General features: G+C 42.4%; 3 protein-coding genes across 3 annotated transcripts; all 3 read left to right on the top strand.

Annotated features, from left to right (window-relative positions):
* The first annotated feature begins 599 nt into the window (after positions 1-599).
* On the top strand, positions 600-4,596 carry mcrip1 (MAPK regulated corepressor interacting protein 1). The gene is made up of 5 exons (XM_041957695.1): positions 600-700; positions 1,366-1,459; positions 1,663-1,781; positions 3,403-3,507; positions 3,606-4,596. The coding sequence occupies exons 2-5, from the start codon at positions 1,452-1,454 to the stop codon at positions 3,668-3,670; spliced, it is 297 nt and encodes a 98-aa protein (XP_041813629.1). The 5' UTR covers positions 600-700; positions 1,366-1,451; the 3' UTR covers positions 3,671-4,596.
* Positions 4,597-5,103: 507 nt separating this feature from the next.
* On the top strand, positions 5,104-8,197 carry alyref (Aly/REF export factor). Its single transcript, XM_041957055.1, has 6 exons — positions 5,104-5,422; positions 6,844-7,002; positions 7,123-7,270; positions 7,459-7,522; positions 7,616-7,802; positions 7,893-8,197. The coding sequence occupies exons 1-6, from the start codon at positions 5,183-5,185 to the stop codon at positions 7,905-7,907; spliced, it is 813 nt and encodes a 270-aa protein (XP_041812989.1). The 5' UTR covers positions 5,104-5,182; the 3' UTR covers positions 7,908-8,197.
* A 1,683-nt stretch (positions 8,198-9,880) lies between these two features.
* arhgdia (Rho GDP dissociation inhibitor (GDI) alpha) lies at positions 9,881-22,242 on the top strand. The gene is made up of 6 exons (XM_041956946.1): positions 9,881-9,971; positions 18,087-18,282; positions 19,080-19,163; positions 19,655-19,731; positions 19,825-19,888; positions 20,492-22,242. The coding sequence occupies exons 2-6, from the start codon at positions 18,093-18,095 to the stop codon at positions 20,692-20,694; spliced, it is 618 nt and encodes a 205-aa protein (XP_041812880.1). The 5' UTR covers positions 9,881-9,971; positions 18,087-18,092; the 3' UTR covers positions 20,695-22,242.
* The last annotated feature ends 95 nt before the right edge of the window (positions 22,243-22,337 follow it).

Below are 22,337 nucleotides of genomic sequence, written 5' to 3'. Positions count from 1 at the left end.
AAAGAGAACTTTTATAAATATGACTGAGTTGCTGTTGTGTAGTCTGTTAAAGAAAAACACCACCTGCATTTCAAGCTGTAGCTTTTCAGTCATCTTCTTTTTCTTCGATTACCTGGGGTACATGTCATGCCTTCAGCTTCAGTCAGCCTTTAGTGACGCTGCTGTTTTAAAGCTGTGATCGTACATTTTAAGTAAAGTGATAACAAAACTATATTCTCGAATCCTGACAGGAATGTATGAATGCAAAATGGAAATACAGTCGCAGCAATGAAAAACATCACTGTAATATTGTATTTTTATTCAAGGAGACAGAGATTTTTTTAAAGAAGTGATAGGGACGTAGGTGGAAAAGGGACCATATAAATCATCACACATGCTGATTTAATTTTAATTCTTTTAAACTTCAAACCTGTAGGAAAGGCCTGTCCACTCCTGAACAGCCTGGTCAATAATACAGTGTGGGTGTGTTTGACTATTATATTATATATTGACTGATAATTATAAAACTCTTATTATTGCTGTTTGTTGTTGTTGTTGTTCTATGTAATATTTCACGTATGAAACGTTTATGATCAGAGAGCTCTTTCACTTCCGTGTCTTTTCCCGGAAATGATTGGTTGGCATTGGCAACGTTTTAGTCAGGTCTAACGGCGTACACCAATCTCTGAATAAAGAAATCGAAAGGAAGGGCCATTAAAAGGTATGTTTAATATCGTAACAACGTGCCCGTTGCTTGACATTTTGATTTTTCTATAACTGCGCTAAATGTCTTTCTACTAAATGTGTGGCACCGGTAGCGGCCGCAAAATATTAGCTGGTTGAAGCTAACGTTACGACAGGACAATGTAAATCAGCAGCTAGCTAGCTAGCTAAAGTTAGCCGAAATTATTATGTCAGCAAATCTCTAGTTAGCTGTTCCTCAGGACATAACTATAGGGGGACATAAATCCGAAAAAGCAGAAACCATGTTAGAGGCAATAGATATTCTTATTGATTAGAATTTGAGTAGTAGATGACTTGCTGGGCTTGGCTCTGTAGCCTGCTGCTAACACTGTTGAAACCACTGAAGTAAAAACGTAAACAAAAGCCCCTTAGCTAGCTAACGTCAACATTTCCTCATTTCTTCCAGACGCACGGCGTACCTGAGGTCAATAGAAAGTAGTTTACGCTAGCAACTACAACACTCGTTTTGTTACAGATGTTACATGACTTTTAAAAACTATTCGGATAACATAATATCTTGTTGTCAGTGGCTTGTAAATAGCTTTAATGGAGATGTAATGTTAGGTCTGTGTTGTGTTATTTAGAAACTGATTTCTGAGATCAAATTTGTGTGCTGTTGTTGACACGGTTGTTTATTGATAGATTTCAACTGAGGACGTCTGAACCTTTGTATTCTTCATATCCACTCACCATAGAGGAGCGAGGAGTGAGTACAGACTGCAAACAGAATGACCAGGTCTGTAACAAGTTGTGACACTCCAGTACTAATGAGCCAATGTTACTAGTGAACATTACAACTTCATCGACTGTTATTTTAGCTATGTGCTGCTTATGGTCTTAAGAAGCAGAATAATGCTATGCAAAGTTTACATTTAACAATGATTAAAAGACTTGTGAATGTCTGTTCCTGCTAATTTTACCTTTTTTGTATTTGTGAAGCTCATCTGCTCCAAGGATGGTGAATAGTTACAAGCGGACTTCAAGCCCCCGATCCCCTACTAACAGTGGGGAGCTTTTTACCCCAGCACATGAGGAAAATGTGCGTTTTATACATGATAGTAAGTACACTCTCTAACACTGACATCTTGAATTTTCTGTCAGGATAATCTAAGTATTTTATTTTACTAATGATCAGAATCATAGATCTCTCAGAGCTGAAGCTGAATTGTGTTGCCCAGGAACGGAGTTGGTCTGAGTTTGTTTCTTGTAAGCTGTTGACATTAACAAAAATAGCAACAGGAAAATAAACGTTGACCCGTGTAAATCTTTTCTGTTTGAATCTCTGAACTTCCTTTCTTCTTTCTGGACATGCTTCCCCCACTTCATTTAAGTGAGTGATTATTGATAGGTCTATTGCAGGCTCGTCTTCTACGGTTCCATAACTGCAAGTGTAGTATATTCAGGCACAATTCCTTAATGTAGTCCCATTTAAAAAAAAAAAAAATCTGTCGATGATGTCGTTCTGGATTCTGTGTATTCAGTCTGATAATTTATTGCGCAGCATGTAAACACAATCAGTTGTCAGTCATTGTGTTTATGTCATATGTAACCACTTGCATTGGAATTGACAGTTAAATTGGCACATGTAACTGCTGCTCGTATCGCTTAAATCTAGAGGCAGACTGTTAGCAGTAGATTGGTTGATGCCATAAACCGAGCTCACACCTTTTGGTCATTTGTGCCATTATTAGCAATATAAAATGAAATTAAATAACATGAATGTGTGCATCTGTTACATTAATTTAACATTGTAACTTAATGGACACACATCTTTTAGGATTCAAACACCTTAAAGAGCAAGAACACAGGCTATGTGCCCACTCGAATGTGAGGACATGATTTGTAAACAGCAATGGCATTACAGCATTTTCATCTGTCAGTCAGCATTTCCTCTCCACAATTCAAGAGGCCAACACTGCTACTCAGAGATGAATATATTTTCATTGTTTGGAAAGCTAAGAGAAACACATCTTATTCATTGTGTGGGTTTCAGAGGTGCCCTGTTAAGTTTTCTTGTAAACAAACAAGTCTGTTTCCCATCAAAACTCATTGTGTCTATCCTTGAGATCTAACAAATGTGTCGTATGCATTTCCTTCTTCAAAAACATTTTTATCTCTGTATGTTACCACTACCCGTGGATCAGTGTAACAGCCTGAAACCATTCCAAGGACTATGTGTCAGGCATGCACTTGCATGTGCATCCTCATGCATGTTCATGAGATAAACAAATAGATGTACCAACTCAGAAAAATACTCTATAGAGCCACTAGCAGTCAAAAACTCGTCTGGTCCAGAGAATAGTAGTGTTAGTGAGGTAGGTCTGAGTGCTTGGACAGTGACTCACATTGTAGTGCTAATGACCACAGACTGCACTTCAGATTGCTTTTTTGATGATCACTTTACTCATCATTAGTGCAAGTGGAAATAGAGCCCACTCCGACTATAAGTAATGGCATTGAAGCTCTTATAATGAAAGCTGCTCAAGTATGAGGTTGCAAGCTACCAAATGTCAGCACACTGTCTGTGACATTGGGCACTTAAACTACAGATGTCTCCCCTTTGTGAAGTCAAACTTCTTATTTACCTCTGATCTGTCTTGTGATGTCATTGCTAACAAGTATGCAGGGATAAGATTTCCTAAATATAATAAAAGCATTGTTGTCTTTATTCCTTTACAGCTTGGCAGTGTGTGCTTAGAGACATCAGATCAACACAAAATAGTGAACGCAATGACCGTGGACCACAGGAGTATGTGGAGAAGAACCCAAATCCTAACCTACATTGTAAGTTACAGTGTAACTTAATAGAGAAGTGGATTTTTTTTTACATTACCAAAGGGTTAAATGAATGAAGTACAACTTGTTTCTGTCTGTTCTTGCAGCTTTCACACCAGTGGACCTGAGTGACCTCAAGAAACGCAACACACAGGACTCCAAGAAGTCCTAGTCTTTCTCAAAATGGCCCAGTCCCATTTTTTTTGCACCCATTATCCTCAAGAACTTTTCCTCCATCAGCCAGAAAGTCAGCCCTGTTGGCCCTTCTAGCACAGAATGCCAATATCATTTCTAAACTCTGGACCATAGCAACCCCAGTCTCTTTTTTTTTTACCCTCTGCTACTGAGAAGAAAAGAAGTGGGATTCCAGGGAGCACAAATTCTCTCGTCTCTTGGTTTATGTTTTTTGAAGTCATAAAATTGTCATACATACATTCTTTATGTGGATGGGACTGATGCAAACTCTCCACAGGACACAGAAGACTGCAGTCTTAAATACAAACCCTATTTTCTTTACTACTGCTACTTATATGACTTTGGAGGAAAATGCGAAAGGGCTGACTTCTATTTTTTTTTTCTTTTAAGTTTGTTTTGGAAGATAGTTTCAGTGATCGGTAAATTGTAGAGGTAATGTAAGGGTCACATTGGATACACACTTTATGGGCAAGTTTTGGAAGCCAAATGCAATGTAGAAGGCCAACATTTTTATTCTAAATTTTCTTGCCCTCAAATGGACTTTACTAAGTAGAGACCTCCCCGAGTATGCTGCCCTTGGTTAACTCCCCCCCTAAGCCTTGAAACAAAATGTTGAAATAAAAGACTTTTACAGTACTCCTGTGTGTAATATTGATCCTCCATAAATATCGACCATGGAACATGGAGAGAGGAAACTAAGTGAAAGGTACCCTGAAAGCTGTACTGGAAGGAATTTCATAAAGCTTGGAGAATTTATGCTGTATCCTGGTTATGCTCATCTTAGAGCTGTGGCCAATGATTATTTTCATTATCAATTTTTTTCCCAATCAATTTAATAATAACTTTGTCCATAACTTATATATGCTTATATACAGATAATTAATCAGGAAGTGGCAAACAATTTCGTAGACGAGTTTTTATGTTCAGATTGCTTGTTTTGTGTCACTTGTTTGATATATTAGTTAGTTTGATGTCAGAGAAGGATAGGAAAATGTTCAAATGTTCACATTTGGGAGGCTGGAACCAGTTAAATTTGGCCATTTTTGCTGAGATAATGGTTTGTAAGATTATCCAAGCAGTTGCAGATTATTTTTCCTTCAATTGATTAATAGTGTTTTAGATGTACATGATTAGAGTCTGTGAAGCAAAACTTTAAACTATAAAAATCAGTTATTGAGGAACACGATCCATTCATGCTTATTGATTTGTGCTTATGTTACAGTACATTGTGTACTGATTAACGGTATTACGGTATTCCACTAGAATGCCGTTTGCGTCCTACTCAGGCATATTACGTGGTGACGCAAGGTTTACGTGCAGTACGCACCGTATTACTTTTGCTACATACCGCGAACGTTAGCTCATTGTGTTTTCTCGTCAGAGCAGAGAGCGTTGAGGTGTGAAAGGGCAAAGCGAGGGACCAATCGAGACTAGGGTGTATTTTTTTTTTTAATTTTGTTGACAGTTTAGCACTAACTGGAGCAGCATAATGGCCGATAAAATGGATATGTCTCTAGACGACATTATCAAGCAGAACAGGCAGCAGAGAGGTGGAGGCCGAGGAGGACGAGGTCGAGGCCGCGGTGGCTCAGGCGGCGGCCGAGGTGGAGGCGCTGGGCGTCTCGGAGTCAGCGGCGGAGGATTTGGAGGCCGAGGCGGCGGATCTGGCCCCATGAGGAGCCGACAGAACCTGAACCGCGGTAGAGGCAGACCAACGCCTTACAGCAGGGTATGAGAAAATTAGAGGAATGGGCAGGAAAAAGGAAAAACCTTCGACAAACCTGAAAATGCCTGGGTTACACACTTCTAAACTCCAGTAGGCTTGCTAGCTAACCCTCTAGCCAGTTTGCTAGTCAAGCGAGTAAAATGATTGCTCTAACCGCCGTGTCCCTCATGTGAGAGCTCTGGTTTGCGGTTAAGCATTAATGGAAGTTGTATACATAGTGTGTCCCTTCTCCCACAATCCATATGTCTTACATCATTTTTCGAGAGGAGGCATTTTGGAGAAAACGAATATGTTAGCCGAAATGGCTAACTAGCTAAAGTTGGATCGCGACGGCCTCGGCGGCGCCATTTTGAATCCACCAGCTTAAATTAGAGCTAGTCGCCCATGGTCAATAGCAGTGCTTTCCAGCCCAAGTGTCAAAATGCTGTTGAGAAGAGGCTACTTCATCGAGAAAATTCGCCCTCAAATGATTTTTTCCACCGCCTGTGGGAGCATAGTATCCCGGTGCAGCGACCTGGCAGCCTTTTGTTCGGGAGTGGCTGGCGGGTTCACAACAAGGCCTGTTTGGTGGCTTTTCAACCAGTGGCTGTTACTTGTGGATGGATCAGTGGACTTCAACCTCCCCTTCCCCGATAGTGTTCATTTATGGCAAATCGCCACTCCTTAAGTGTGAATGAGCATTTTAGACGAGCCAAACAAAGCCCCAATCAAAATGGCGTGGTCTCAAAATGGACGCTCAAATAATCCACGCTCGTTTAGAGGGGGTAGCTGGCCCTAGTTGTTTTTTTTTTTATCCACCTCTCCCTCATCTTATGGACACTTCCCCCTTCACGAAAGCCCCTTTCATGGCTTGGTAAAGAACTTTTGGGCGGGCCGGGAAACATGGTGCAACGCTGGAGGCAACGCTGCTTCAGAAGGCGACCCCTGTGTACCCGAGGATCATATCTGGAGAGCCTTTGGTGGAGGCGCAGATGGCAAGAGAAACAGTGATGAAATACTGGTTGCTAGCTGGGGTGGGCAAATTGTTGAGGGTTAGTACAGAAATTGTGGGTGGTTTTGGGGTAATAAACAGCTCAATTTTTACTTAGTAGTCTGAGTAAATGTACACAGCCTCAGTTGATGCTGCCAGACCTCATAATGGTTGAAATTGTAAACATTGTGTGTATATAGAGGCAATATACATGATCCTCTTGCTGCTAGTAGTTGATTGTCCTGTGTATGTCCTTCTGTCTGAGCTGATTCACTTGCTAGTAGTGATGGGGTGGGCAGGGAACACTGGGGACCCTCTTGGGGGAGTTGAGCACCCTGGCCCTGTTGGAAGCGGAGCCCCTGCTTGCCCCAACACCCAGCCGTGTGGACTCTGTGATTGACAGAGGCAAGGGGATCCTGAAGTCAGCAGGTGCGTTCTCTTTCATCTGTTGCAGCCTAAACAGCTTCCAGATAAGTGGCAGCACGACATGTTTGACAACGGCTTCAGCGGCTTCAATGGTGCTGCTGGGGGTGGCGGAGGAGCTGGTGTGGAAACTGGAGGGAAGCTCCTCGTCTCCAATCTCGATTTTGGAGTCTCAGATGCAGATATTCAGGTATTTGAATTTTCACCTTTCTGATCTGTTTTTGTTGCTGAAGTATGTTTGCCATGGTTGGTTTGTTAAACTGGGTGGGTCCAAGGTGTAGCTACTAAGGGTTTCCTCTGCTATTCCCAGGAACTTTTTGCTGAATTTGGGACTCTGAAAAAGGCTGCAGTTCATTACGACCGGTCAGGAAGAAGCCTAGGAACCGCAGATGTCCACTTTGAAAGGAGGGCAGATGCCCTCAAAGCCATGAAACAGTATAATGGCATCCCACTTGATGGTAGGCCTCTAACTTGAGTCATATATGGCGTCCTGGAGCTTTGAGTTAATACGAATATTTCTACTCACTGGTCTTTGGTCAGTGTCGTTGTCTGTATTGCCAATTTTCTGTCAGGCTCAGTACTTTGGTGCTCATTTCAGCACAACTGCCCTGCCCAAATTGAGATGTTATGTCTTTTCTCCCTCTAGGGCGACCTATGAACATACAACTCGTCACATCACAGATTGACACACAGAGGCGACCTATGCAGGGGTGAGATTAGACTTTATGGAGCAGTGTTTTTGTTGAAGAAAATATTCGCTCAAATATTGTGGACACTGTGTTAATCGGCATTCTTCTTTTCAGTCTGAACAGAGGTGGCGGAGGCATGAACAGAAATCGCGGGGGCAGCTTCGGAGGCATGCAGAGAGGACGTGGAGGACGGGGTGCAGGCGGTGCCAGAGGAAGGGGTCGAGGTGGCAGAGGCGGTACTGGCAAGCAGCAGCTGTCGGCAGAAGAACTTGACGCTCAGTTAGACGCCTACAATGCTAGGGTTGGTTCAGCTGTCAACACCACGTCTGCCGCCAATTAACAAATTGTGCTTTTGCAGCTGTCTAATTTCTTTCTGATTTTGTTTTCTCAGATGGACACCAGCTAAGAAATGAAGATCTACTGAGTTGTCGTCCCTTCCTCTCTGCACAGAAGGGTGGTTGTTAGAAATGTGCAGAATATTTTACACTTGCTTGTGTTCTGATGTGTGTGAGATTATTGTTCCAACCTCTTCTTTTAATTGCTCCGAAGTGTTTTTTACCAGTATTTTTTTCTTCCCCTTTTTCTGATGAAAATGGTTTTGGCTGTAGGACAATGTGAATTGGGTTTTCCCAGTTCTTTCCTCTACCCTGTAGTTAATGGAACTTGTAATAAAACCTGCAGTGCATATTAACCACATGATGTCTCTCTCTGTGTCTATATCCATGTGTCTGTTTGAACTTAGTTAAGAAAAACTTCCTTTAAATTCAGTTTTACAAAGATTTCTTTAGTTGTATTGTGTCTGGAGTAAATGCAGTGATTTTTTTTTTTTTTTTCAATACCTGTGCTGTCTTTATAGACCTGTTTTTAAGACCACCCCCCCAATTTTATATTGTGGGTTTTGGTTTGGCTCAAGTGATTTCCATTCCCATTCCTGATTGGTTTTTTATCTTTTGGAATGACAAGTGACATATGATCCATCTCAGTTGGTTTTGTAATGTCTTTGCAATAATTATAGCATGTGTAACACACTTTGGAACCCACAATTACTCATTCTGAAGAGCTGGAAATGTATTGAAATGAATGTAGCTTCATCTTTTGCCTGGAAACAAGCAATGACATACAGCTGGCCCAATTGCAGAATAACTGAAAACATACAAATATCGTGAGTGGCTAAATGAATGTAATTCTAAATTGAGAACAGACTGACGGAGCTGTTTAATGGCAATTGGTATAATCAATGTTTTTGTTGAGTGGCTGCTTGTGTCTATGTCCACATTATGTTGCTGTAAAAGGAAATAGTTGAACAGTTGAACCAAGGTTACAACCCACAGTTTATGCTGCCACTAGATGTCGCCCTTCTCTATATCCACCATACACGGTCTACACTCTATTTACTATTCAATATATTTATTTCACCATGAGTGTTTAGGCCAACCGGTTTTTGAACTGTACTTGTCTACCTGTGTGCCACAACGGTGATATGAACTGCATGATGCATTGTGTGCTTCCTAGGTGAAAGAATTTCTGCAATTGCCTTGAAGCTGCAGGATGTTCACTGCGGGAATGAGCGAAAACTGGGGTGGAAGTGAAGGAAACATAGTGGTAAAATGTTTGGACCGCTGAATACAAGACATGTGAGCGTGCATTATAGAATGAGTAGTACAGATCTGCAAGCCCACGCGTGTCACAAGAAGCCGGAAGAAAGCGAGTCTGAAGACATAACTTTTGATTGTTAACAAATATAGTTTCCGGTTAGGATTTCATAATAGAAGCAAATAGCTTTCCTTCTTTTTCAATCAGCTCTTGGTGAAAAGAACAACTACAACACCTGGCATTATACTGTTATCGAATATAGCGCTGTATATATGGTTGTCAATGGTGGAAATGATAATCAGGTCTTTTACTTAAGTAAACCTAATACCACAATGTAAAAATAGTCTCTCTAAGTTCTCTACATTTTTATTAAATACTGTAATAAAAAAGTATGGCTTTTATATTTTGACATGATGACATAATTATTATCACATTATAAAGTACGTGGATTTTCATTATTGATGCATTAACAAGAAAGCAGCATTTTAATTTTGCAGATGATTAAGGCTCATTTTAGCTACTTTATTTACTGTTGGCTATTTCGGTCAATAGCAATGCCTAACACCTACCTATAAATGCTGATAGTCTGATGATTGTCCCAAATTAATTAAAAACTTAGTTAAATTTGCACATTTACACACACTTGCTCTAATGTATAAATGATCTATGTGGTTATTTGACTTTTTGTGTCATAATGTCCTTTTTTTTCCCATTTTGTGTCAATTCCCGCTCTTACCTGCTCTTATTTTGAAGGCAGTGAACCGGACGTTGAGTTCTCTGGCAGCGGCCGTTAGCTCAGATTTTCCTCTGCCGCTTCACTTCTCTCCCTCTCGCCGTCATTCAGAGGAGATTGTCCCAGCCGACCAGCGGTAGAACGGTAAGAGTTGGTGAAATACTTGACGAACTCCCCTTATAACTCGTTTTAGACGGTTAGCATACATTTCCGAGCTGCTATGGTTAGCAGTTAGCAAGTTTTTCGGCACTTGATAAGGAAGTATTAGCAACTTACCCCATGAACGTGAATTTGTGAAAGGATGAATTTGTTTACCAAAAAGCAACTTCCTGCAGTCAGAGCTGTGCATTTTTAATTTAAGTTAAAGGTGTTGTTGTCGTAGTATAAGTCAATGTAACTGTTAATCCGTCAAATTAGTCATTATGAAGTTATCCGGCGGCAGTGTGGAGTTAAGAGGCAATCATTAGTTGTTCATTTCCGGGTGTTGAGTCTGATCTGAGATGCCAGTGTGGGCCGTTAGGTAACGTTAACGTTAACGGCATCCACTGCATAGAATTGTTCACAATAATACAGACAATGAATGGATGCACTGGCTAATGGATCAAAAGTTTATTCAGGCGAGTAATTTACTCAGCTTTGAAAAGTGTGTGTGACCCGACATGTCGTGGTACTTGAGGCACAATTTGTGCCACTTCCTGGAACGCTTTCAGTTTGAATCGGCGCAGAGGGCTCACACCTTTAACCAGCCACCATCTTGACTTTTTGAAGCGCTCTCACAGTCAAGTGCACGCAGATCACATCCACTGAGATCGGAGGCGCTTCCACTCACACTCACTTTTGTGCACTTTTGTGTGATAGTGCGCCGTGTGCTCAGCGGAACGGGTGATAAGTGATTTCTCAAAGAGAAATCATCCAAACCGCGAATCCCCCCTTTCCTTCCTGTGTGTGATAAATGGCCTGGAGACCTTTTTTTTCTCTCCCCGTCCCTGTCAGGACTTGGAGAACTTTCATATGATGCACTTATGTCAGGGCCTTCTTCGTTTGTTCAGTCTCAACCTGAAAATGAGCAGCCTCGCAGTGGGAGCGGATGTGTCATTTTGCAGTTTCTGCTTCTTTAGTTGGAGCTGGTTGATCTTGAGTAGGCCTGAGGACGAACACAGGAAGAGCATGTAATATTTCCGTTGCAGGTGTTTGTTTGACATCTGTTTTATAAGCTTCAGACACGCTCAAGCAGGAGGGTCAGAACCCGAAGCCTGAAGTATAAAGATGTTAAACATAGTTGCTTGTATTCAGATGGAAGTGAAGCGTGAAGTGAAGTGTGTACACCCAGAAAGTGGTGCTGAAGGAAAATACTCAAAACACTTGATCTGGCTAATGCAACTGCACAAATTTATCTGTTTTGTCTATTTGAACCCACTGTAAATCATTTTAGCGACTTCTGTGGTTACGTCTTTTTCTTTTAAAATCAACCCTCTCTGCATCGCACAATGGTGACCTCTCTAACCCTGCCACGACAAATCACATCAGCGGCCTCCTCTGTTTTAGCTTACCGGGGAATAGTTGCGGGAGAGAGAGCAGTGTGAGCTAGTAGTGATTAGCCTTTCTTTCTCACATTCTGCGGTCTACCTCAGCCAGAACATGGCCTTCCTCAGCCTCAACAGCGGCCTTCACATGCACTTCCTCTAAGAAATAATGCGCTTCAATGAATAATATCAAATTGTTGCAGTGTTAGAAGGAAGCCATTGCAGCTGTAATTCTGCATTGAATCTTTTTTAGCAAGGCTGTTGCCAGACTGAATCTGGGCATGTCGCTGAAACTCCTCTAGAGCAGGGGAATAAGCCCTGACCTTTCAGCTGGCACCTTAGCTCTCCCATTCACTCGCAGCTTCCGGCTTCTACAAGCAGGGATTTCTCACTGGCTATTTTTAAAGCTTCCTATTTGTTCTGGTTCTTCCTGGGATAGAGTCATGTTTTGTTCCTCTTCCCTCCCACAGCACCTCTCTCTGTCGCTTGTTTTCTTTGAGATCACATTTGTCTTCTCTACTGATATCACAATTTCTGTGGTGGACATCCAGCACACATTATTTTGGTTGGTAAAAGGCTCTTGGGCCGATCGCTTTTTACTTGAAGAAGGCTATTCCTTCTTGAATTTTGATCTCACTGCATTTCTGTTTTATTGTCAGCCCCTTCCTGATTTCTGTTGAAGTTGCGTTGCTCTAAATTGCATCAGTTCTGCCAAGAGCTCTTGGTGTAACACTTCCTCAAAGCCTTGGTATGTGCAACACCACATCCTCAACTTAATTGAACGGTATGATTTTATCTGTTGTCATAACATTTAGTCTGTGCCATTGTCCTTTCAAATTTCTATCATTACAGTAGCTTTAAAAAAATGATTAGGTTGGGTCAGCCTCACAGGTGGAATGTTAAGAAGATGAGTTGTGCTTCAGCTTTGCAGCGTGTGGTTTTGCTCTCTATAGGATATGAATCATCAAGCTCTCGCTTGAAAAAGGAAGTGTGCAGTAAATTCTTGACAGAAAAAAAAAGGTCTGTTTGCAGCCTGACATGCAACTTAGTCACTGTATTATCAAGTGTATAGGTTTGGCGGTATCCAGATTTTAAAATCACAATTCCACTCAGGTAGCTGTCACTTAAAACCAACACTGACATGATGGTGCAAAAAATAAAAAATGGCAACTAGCGCTGTTCTGCATGCTTTGAATAGTTGACATACAAAATTGAGTTGATGCATTTGCCGCACTGACACATCGCTGGAGGGTGTGCTAATTTCAACAGCTCCGCTTGCAGTAGAGCTGCTGCAGATTCCTGTATTCACAAGAGCCCCGGGAGGGTCAACAGGGCCAAAACGTTGACTTGAATTCTTCTTTGAGTCTTGTGGCTAAAAGGGAACGCAAAGGTCTCCGGCGAACTGAGTGTTGCATGCGAGAGACCAACAGAGAGGAGAGATCAAAGCAGCCATAGATCTGTGGGTGACATCTTCAATGGGGGGGGGTGAAGCTGAGAGCTAAATGTCACGTCACAAAACGGTTACCAGTTTTCGCTTTTTGTGAACCAACATTCATGTCCTGGTTTTTTTCTCTTCTGTAAAAGTGTGCCGTTGTCGTAGTAACAGTAATCCAGACTATTAACCATCAACTGCAAGATTGATCCACAGTTTGAGTGAAATGATTCAATTGTACAAGCTGTATACTTTGCAGCGAGGGTGGTCAGCAGGGCTCCGTTCAAGATTTCCGGTTAACCAATGCATTGCATAAGCCAGGCTACTTGTTGCTTTGCCATATTGTTGTTTCTCCTAATGTAGTTCTCCCTTCGCAGAGTATGACCTGTAGCACCCACTGTATGATCAATGGCACCAGACAGAGTCCTGATGATTACATCACACAGCAGTCATTCATGACAATGGAGGTCTACAGCTTTGTATGCTTCAGCTTTACTTAAACTCACGTCAGGAAATATTGACAAAATTGCACATTACCCTGTACTTTCATATTTAATATGAAATGATGACCATGGAGATGAATGTCAGGACGTTCAGAAGATAATTACAAATGAGAACATTCTTTGAGCAAGTACTCATTCATCTTTTTATTCTATTTTTTCGTGACAGTTTAAACTTGACTTGCAGAAATTAGTAGTCAGCTCTAACTATCACTGAAATATTTTTTATTGTTTTGTTATTGTCCCTCAGCAATATTCAGTGTTTAATTTTGCTCATCTGATCCTGCAAGATCAAGAAAACTGTCTTTGAAAATCTGTCATTAACAGGACAGACACACACCCTCCACCTCATAAAGCCTGTATCATCCTACAGGGATTTCCTGGTCCTCACTGAGCTCACTGATCAATTATCTTCGGCAACGCTTCGATGACACTAATGACTCCTTTTGGTGAATCCTCTTGATGTGTCACCAGTGACACCTCCAAACACTTTGCTGTTCTGTCCCTGAATGCCTCATTAGCTGTAATCCCACTTTCTATAATCTTACTGCTCAGCAGTGTTGCTAAGGAACAGGCCTAATCTTAAGACTGAGCCGCTGCCAAGCCCGGTGTGTTTGTGAAACTGTGCTGCTTAGCCCCGTCGAGCAAACAGCTTATCCTCCTGCAGGAGAGAGCTGCATGCAGGTGGAGTTCAGGATACTGAGGTGGAGAGGTTCTACAGCACGGCCAGTCCTTGTTTGCATGATCTCATGGCCTATGTGTCGTCTCCCAGCAGGCTCAACAATAGCAGGCTCTTTTCATGTCGGCTTGGTATGTAGCCAGTTAGCCACAGCCCGCATTGTGTGAGCACTTACCCAGAAAGAATGTGTATCATTATGAGGGTGGTGATGTCAATATTGTTAAAACTAATCTATTTTACTCAGTGCATGAGCCTTTAATTTGCTGAATCAGCAATTTCATACTTGGTCAAGATGGCATCTCTGAGTGATGTGGCTGTGTGCAGACATTGTATAACACGCTTGTAAACAAGCTTCTAAATTTTTTGGTACTTATGTTAGCAAATGGGATGTTGTTGACAGTGAAAGACTGCAGGGAAACAGCACTGGGTGATGTGCAGTAAGCATACAGTGTAAAAAGGGCACTCATGCAGCGTGAATCAGTGTAGTGTTTGTAACTCTTCAACTTCCAAGCTAGGTCCGTTTTATTTACACAGCCAAGAATCACAAATCCACAATTTGTCTCGAGGGGCACAACAGAGTACACCCGCCATTAAGATAAGGAAAAACCCCTCTAACAGGTAAAAAGGAAGAAACCTCGGGAAGAGCAACAAATTAGGGATCCCGTGCCATGTGTACAGAAGAGATCAGCAAAAAAATCACAGTATTAATACATTTTGGTGACAAAATTACAGATATTTGTAGATTGTAAAGCTGAGCGGCCTCAGGTGCTGCCAGAGAGGCAGAACATGAGTCACATGACCTCCTCTCAGCCGTGGAGACCTGTAAGGACGGGCCACACAAACACAGGAGAGGCAGCACAGCATTCCACTCAAAATGGCTTTATAAAATCCACTGCAGTTTTTCAAATTGGGTTTAGTTTTCTGCACTTATCTTGGTTATTATCTTTCTGCTCATCCAAGTTATTCAATGTCACCGTGACCCACTCTGTCCTCAACACGACTGGATATCGTTTGACATTTTCCTGTGAGACATACAAATGAGTTTTGATATCTGTACTGAAACTATTCTTTCTTTAAGATATGTTCTACTTGAGATATATGAACGTGTTTTCCTACAAAATCCTAAAGGAAGCAAAAGTTTTCATATGTGAAATTTGTCCAGCTAAACTTGTTTTGAAACTCACTGGTCTGAACCTCAGTGTGAATTTTCAAAGATAGAAAAACAAATGTTTAAGATCAATTCATCTACTGATTGTTTTTTCTTGATTACTTGATTTATCACAATAACAATTTCCTAGAGCTTAAGGTGATGTCATCCAACGCCTTGTTTTGTCCAACCAAAAGTTGAAAACTCAAAGATTGTGTATGTCAAAGAGTGTGATCCTTTTTTGTGTAACCAGTAACAGCCACGATAATGCTCTCCTCAAAGCCACCAGAAAAATGCACTGTTCCCTTCCAGATCATTGTAAAACACACTTCATTCAGACTCGACAAACAAACTAGAACTCATGGAAACCTTCTTGGTTTGCCTTCCCACCGTTCAAACAATCACCAACTCTGGTTTGGTCGAAATAAACCCTTAATTCATCAAGTTAGATGTAAAAAACAGTGTGTAAAATGTTCACATTAGCATTGTGCTGCTGTAACATTGTCAGTCTCACACTGGACTGTAAAAAAAAAAAAAGATTGAAATCAATGCAGAACCAGAGATACTATCTTTATTCCACACATTCCTCCTCATTGTCAAACCTACATTCAGGTGTGTCATGCTAGTAGCAGTTAATGTAACCTCTCACCCCCCCAGATTTAGCATTTTCTAGCTTTTAGTCTTCCCTAAGCATCACTGACTCAAACGACTTCACTTGGGGCCACTCCCTCTGGTGCCAAAAAATGCTTTTATACAACTTTTTTCCACATGTAAACACACCTTGATGTGTGAAAATGTGGATTTCTCATCGGCAGAGAAGCTGCTACATGCCCCCAGTGTCTTTCAGGACTGTGTGAGCAGTGCAGCTCTCTGGACCACGCACTAATAGGACTCAGCGCTTCCTCCTCTCTGACAGTTGCATTACAGTCACAGTGCAACTTGCTGTAAGAGGCGTCTCACACGGCAAGAACTGAGGAGAGGATGCGAGATTGACGACCTGTTCGTTGATATTTGAAGAACGATGTGACGGCATCCGTGTGTCATCTGGTGTTGTTTTCCTGTCGCTCTCTCTCTCACTCATTCTCTCCGACCTGAAAGACTCACACACAGCTGACCGGCCAACAGCACGCTATTGGCAGACAAGGAATTTGTGCTTTTATGGACGCACAGAGGCCCCATTTGGAAAAACTGCACCGTGCTCTCAGTTCCTGCTTGGCTCACGCCCAGCTAAATATGGCAGAGAGGAGGGTTAGCTGGGCAGAGAACCGGTTTTTGTGTTGTGGCTTGGGCTTTTTGTTTGCAGTACTGTGGTTCCTCTCTTTCTAAATCATGTGTTCAGGTATTATTTTTTACCACCTGTTTTTCAGCATGCCATCGGTTACTGTTTATCATCTGGTGGTTTTCTTGTGTGTTTGCGTTTGTCTGATTTGTTAGCTTACTTGTGTTGATGGCCTTTAACTCACATGGTAACACTGATTTGCAACAGTAAATGAAACTGAGCTAATAAATGTAAAAAGGGCTTATGTACACTTACTTTAGAGCAAGTCTAGTGTAATTCGACTTAAATGGAGAAGCAGTTTGTGCATCACCTTCCTCTTTTATTTTTTTTGTTTTTTAAGGGCTGTGGTTTTTTCTGTACACAGGTCACATCATGACAGTCGAGCGCTGACCTTTTTAGCGCATTTACATAACATGGTCATGCAGTTTTCTTTTTCAGAGCCATAAATCCTCTTCCATTGGTTGACGGTGTTGGTTCACGCTTGGTTGAATTCACTCAAATACAGGAAGTTGGGTTCTTTCAACATGCAAATGTGAAACATTCAGGGTGAGACGTTTGAGGTCGTAGTTGACTGTTGACTGAGAGGAGTGTTTAGAAAAGAAGTCTGAATAACGAGTAAACTGAATGTGACCTGACCCTCACAGCTAATTTCTATGTGTTCCATATTTGACTTTTAAGTATTATCAGTTCCCCTAATAACACATTTATCGTTGCATCAATTTTTGTCTGCATTAGGATCTGCTGTATCGACAAGCACACGCTAGTTCAAACACCATTAGACCGACGTGTGTGCGTGCGTGCATGTTCTCTAAGGACTACGGGGAGAACAAAAGCACAAACAGACCACACAGAACAAGTGTTATGAGAACAGCGTCATCCAGCTGCCTCTTGGCTTGTGCAGGTGTTGATCAGGCCTTGTATGGCCGTGCACAACACATGTGCTCCAGATGTCAATAATGCATAACTCCTTTTTTTTTTTTCTCCTCCACAACATTTTATGAGCAACAATTGAGTTTTGTAGCGTCCACCGAGCGCGTCAGTGTTCTCAGCAAATGAAGATGATCTCAGTCTGTTGGTGTGCGGCTCCCTGCTCAGAATCACTCTCCTCACTGCTAATCAGAAGCGACTGGCTTGTCAGTGCAGCTGGGCGCAGATAGCCGCATTAGCGTTAGTTTTTCTGTTGTCCCACTGCTGAAGCCTGACGGCAGCCCGTGGTGGAGGAGAGAAGCCCTGGAGCTCAGATAATCATCCGCTTTCAGACCACCGGCCTCTGCTTTATGTCAGAGGAACTGAGAGGGCCAGATGGTCACGTGTCCTGGCTCGCGTCTCTGCTGGTGTGCGCTGACGCGTGGTTATGTCCAAGGGACAAAAACAGTATGGACAGCAAACAAATGGAGGAGCAGTGTGAGTTATTTATGCTGTGTCTTTCTACATGAACTGCTGCTTTGCATTGCAAGAGCCCCACCCTAGGTCAAAGTTCACTTCCCTCTCGATAAGTAATCCATAATAATCATCCAGCAAGCAGGTGTCTAATAACCATGTGCTGCCTTCCTCCACATGTAGGGCAGATTCCATTAAAGCAAAGCCAAGAGTTGAAAGGGGAAGTGGTCTGCTGCGTGGACTCCTGCCGTCAGCTCTTATCGCTTTATTTTCCCGGCCATTCACCACTCACCACCGCCTCTCTGCTGTCGCTCTCTAGCACGCAATGGCAGAGCAGGAGCCTACACCAGAGCAGCTGGCAGCGATTGCAGCAGCCAACGAGGAGGGCGAAAGCCAAGTCGACTACAAGCCTCCCGCCCAGAAGAGCTTACAGGAGATCCAGGAGCTGGACAAAGATGATGAGAGCCTGCGCAAGTACAAGGAGGCGCTGCTGGGCAACGCTTCTGTGATTGCAGGTTAGCGGTCTCAGCCTGTGTTACCTCCCTTGATATTCTAGAACATCTGTAAATGTAATTTCAGTAATTAACCTCACTCATAGATGAGCACACATTTACACGTTTGAATTTTTTAGGTAACATCCTCAAAGGTGTAACAGTAACGGTTTTTATATCTTGTACATTGAGAATCATTGAATAATATCCACTCCAACAGGGAGGTCCAGAGCATTTCAAACATTTTAAATGACTTGACACAACATGAGAAGTGAGATCCCGTTCATGTATGGAACGGTCATAAAGAGATGGCAAAATGCTCGTGAAGTATGAAAATTGTTAGAAAATGGAGGTTCTTACTTTCATTTTCTCTTACAAACGTCATACAGCATGACCACATATTCTGTGTATTTGTTTACCACTATCAGTTACTGGAATATGAGACCCTGAGACCCAAATGAAAACACGTCAGAGCTGGGAAAAGGGTCTGTCCACTGGCTGGAGTTTGTCCAAGCTGTGTTATTAATAGGTCACACATCTCCCACAGAGGTCTGTAGATGGTACTGCCCGTGTTCAGAAGCTTAGCAGGGAGAGTAGAAGAAAGTGCTGCAGTTTTTATTGTCTCAATTAAAAGTTCAAGGTTTAGTGTAATCATATGTATGCAACTGTTGTAAAATCAAACTTGTGAGAATGAAAAAGCACGATGCATGAGATACTTTCCGTTTGCTGAATTGGATTCTCACAGCATTTCTCTCCGGTGCTATAGACGAGTGATCGTATGGTCATAATTTTGGATGCTCTGACCTTTCTCTCTGTCTTAGATCCCAACGCACCCAACATCCAGGTGACACGAATGACCCTGTTGTGTGAGTCGGCACCGAGCCCTTTGATCCTTGACCTGACGGGTGAGTGGAGCAGACATCGCAGTTTACAACTCAACAGCAGGGTTTTTTTTTTTTTTTTTTTTTTTTTTTAGAGTGAAAACAAATCATTTAAGTTTGACAAAAGCAGCCCACATTTAGGCAGCTGTTTTTCCTTGCAGTAGACACACTGGAAGAATTACCTCAGAAACAATTATGAACAGTAATGACGCCATTCCTGGTGTGCAAATATAGACCAAATGACCTGCTGGGCCAGTAGTCTGCTAATTAATAATGACATGACTCCTGTTTAAGTGGGTTAATGAGCCATTTCCTGATGGCACTCCTGCGCTCCCTCGGTGGTCACACTGAGCTGCAACAGAGCAGGAGAGCTGTGCTCACTTAAGGTACTGTGCCACCTGGTGGTCAGTATCATTACTACAGGCTGTACGCTTCAAACTGATTTGAACGTGTCTAGCTTGACAGGCTTAAGTCACTTGACTTTTGCGTTCATGCTGTGTTGTCTCCTCTGCTAGGAGACCTGGAGAACTTCAAGAAGAACCCATTTGTGCTGAAGGAGGGAGTTGAATACAGAATAAAGATCAACTTCAAGGTGAGACTCTGGTCTTTGTTCCTGCAGCTGGAGGGAACTAGCTTTGTCATAGGAAACTGTTGAGCTGGATATGATTCATTTCGCCTTTTGCAGGTCAACAAGGAGATTGTGTCAGGCCTGAAGTACATTCAGCAAACATTCAGGAAAGGAGTAAGAGGTAATCTTTCATTTAATCTCTGCATTTGCTTAGGTGGATTTTGACATGGAAATATGATGTAAAGCAGATGGTCTGACGATTTAAGGAAATATGCCTATTCACTGTCTCTACAAGTTGGTTGAGAAGATCAATACAATTCGTGTCTGCACTGTAAATACAGCCCACGGCCGGTTAGCTTAGCCTAGCTTAAAAACTAGAAACGGGGAAACAGCCAGCCTCCGGCAGTCCGAAGGCACCAAAATCTGTCTGCCAGCACCTCTACAGTTCACCAGTTAACATGTTAAACCTCGTTTGTGTAATGCAGACCTGTTGTTTCTCATGTTTCCAGTCTGCTGGCTAGAGCTACATACTTTCTGTGTTTGCCCCATATGAATGTGCTTGTTTCTCTACTGGACTGCATTTTCAGAGGCTGTTTACATACAGCAGCTGACCTGTTTTTATCTACATTTGATGAGTTTCCTCTCAGGAATAAACCACGTATGAGGCAGCATTATTGCTGGAGTAAAATCAGTATATGCACGGTGCACTTTTGCAAAGCTGGAATTCAGTATGCGCACGATATCTTCACTTACGACCCCTCGTCTCTCCCGCTCTCGATAACAGTTGACAAGACGGAGTACATGGTCGGCAGCTACGGGCCCAGACCAAACGAGGAGTACGAGTTCCTCACCACCATGGAGGAGTCACCCAAAGGGATGCTGGCCCGCGCCACCTACAACATCAAGTCCAAGTTCACCGACGACGACAAACACGATCACCTCTCCTGGGAGTGGAGCCTCACTATCAAGAAAGACTGGAAAGACTGATTCCCCGTTGTCGACGTGCTTTGTCCCTCTTTCTTTTTCTTGCTGTCATTCCACCCCCCCCCCTCTCCCCCCTCTGGATCCATCTCTGGATTTTGTGTTGATTTAAGCTTTCGCTCTCTCCGTCCATGGACACCCGCTCTTCCCTCTTCTTACTCTAAATTCCAATCACTTCATCATTCCTCCCATGGTTAACGCTTCATTTGTTTGCACCCGCCCTTCTGTTAAGTATTAAATCTTTAAAATGGAGAAAGCAAACAATGTGCACAATCCAGATTTTCCGGTTATGGTTTGTTTATAAAAGATAAATAAGTAAAAAAAAAATATTTTCTGTTAAGTGCTGAGTGATGAAGTATGTGATTTTCCTCTGCCCCTTCCCTGCTTTGTCTTCCCCCTTCTCTCTCTCTCCTGTAATTTTCAGATTCTTTTGTACAATTACCGTGATCTGCCTTCGAAAGCACTGTACAGGAAGCAGTAGTGTTGTATGTACGTGGCCACTGTACGGTCATTGAGCAGTCTTTGCTGGACACAACTCTTGGACGCAGCCCCCCTAAAGCCTTTGAGCAGATTATTTGTACCAGGCTCTTGGTAAATAATTTGGAATTCAGGTCACCCCTCTTTCAAATGATTCAGCGCCCTACAAAGTCTGCTGAGAGAAGGGGGCGAACAGAATTACCTCTAACACCTTCTGACCCCTCACTTTAGGTGTGGCTGTTCCTCTCCTGATCAGGGTATTTTGGCAGTTTATTTAGCAGAACATGTGGCCTTAACAAGAATGCTTCAGAAGAAATAGACAACCCAGTTGAGCCATTTGCCTTCAGATTATATTTGCCAGACCATCATGTGAGCCTGTTTTAACAAGACTTATAATGGACAGGGCATCAGGACTACGGACTTTTAACACCTTTATTTCAGGTTTGATGAGTTGTAAAAACCATTACATGTTGATGTCGATGGTTATCTCTATTTACAAGCATCATTTTCAGTGCAGTACTTGTAGCCTTCTAAATATCAGTTAAATCAGCTTGTTTTTAGGTCTTTTACAACAGCTGTAAATAGTCCAGGTTGTACTAATGGCATTTTGTCACCCAGTGTCCTCTAGTCCCTGAGGCCATACTTCAGTATCTCTGAGGTGTTACTTTAGTTCCAACACACAGACTGTTGAACCGCTCACCTTGTATTACTCGAGTTTAAAAATGACCAATGCTGACTGTGCCTCCGGTCTCTTACAACCACGTGCTGCTCCTGCTGACTGAGCAGCACTCTGCTCGCCATCAGCGAGGTGAAACGTTGTCTGTAATTGACTTTTAAACCAGAACAGAGACCTCAGTCCCCAACCAGACATTGATGAGTAACACATCCTGCCATATAAAAGGTTTTTTTTGTAAACTCCATAAGTATGTGGATGAGGTCTTTCTGCAGCTTCATCCGGCCGTCATGTGTCATGGACTGATGTTTCTCTCCGTGGGCTGGGTTGGACTGAATGTGTGCTACTTGTATTACCGTCAGTTTACTGATCTCCTGTGTTCACATTAAAGTGTTCAGACTGGGCTTGCGTCTGTCCTGTTGTTTTATTCAAACAAGCAGATACGACCTGGATTTTTCTTCAGGTTTTTGCTCCCACAGCTCATATTCAACCTGCTGCA

Source organism: Chelmon rostratus, chromosome 17, assembly GCF_017976325.1.
Source record: "Chelmon rostratus isolate fCheRos1 chromosome 17, fCheRos1.pri, whole genome shotgun sequence".
NCBI lineage: Eukaryota > Metazoa > Chordata > Actinopteri > Chaetodontiformes > Chaetodontidae > Chelmon > Chelmon rostratus.
Note: the sequence above shows the minus strand (reverse complement) of the source record. Positions and strands in the feature narration are given on the sequence as shown.

What these genes read in the sequence shown, in the direction of transcription:
- arhgdia (XM_041956946.1), top strand. Translation starts at nt 18,093, where the DNA reads ATGGCAGAGCAGGAGCCTACACCAGAGCAGCTGGCAGCGATTGCAGCA. An exon ending in CAACGCTTCTGTGATTGCAG is followed by an intron (nt 18,283 to 19,079) that starts GTTAGCGGTCTC and finishes TCTCTGTCTTAG; the next exon opens with ATCCCAACGCACCCAACATC. An exon ending in ATTCAGGAAAGGAGTAAGAG is followed by an intron (nt 19,889 to 20,491) that starts GTAATCTTTCAT and finishes TCTCGATAACAG; the next exon opens with TTGACAAGACGGAGTACATG.
- alyref (XM_041957055.1), top strand. Translation starts at nt 5,183, where the DNA reads ATGGCCGATAAAATGGATATGTCTCTAGACGACATTATCAAGCAGAAC. An exon ending in TCTCAGATGCAGATATTCAG is followed by an intron (nt 7,003 to 7,122) that starts GTATTTGAATTT and finishes TGCTATTCCCAG; the next exon opens with GAACTTTTTGCTGAATTTGG. An exon ending in TAATGGCATCCCACTTGATG is followed by an intron (nt 7,271 to 7,458) that starts GTAGGCCTCTAA and finishes TTCTCCCTCTAG; the next exon opens with GGCGACCTATGAACATACAA.
- mcrip1 (XM_041957695.1), top strand. An exon ending in TGTGCGTTTTATACATGATA is followed by an intron (nt 1,782 to 3,402) that starts GTAAGTACACTC and finishes ATTCCTTTACAG; the next exon opens with CTTGGCAGTGTGTGCTTAGA. An exon ending in CCCAAATCCTAACCTACATT is followed by an intron (nt 3,508 to 3,605) that starts GTAAGTTACAGT and finishes CTGTTCTTGCAG; the next exon opens with CTTTCACACCAGTGGACCTG.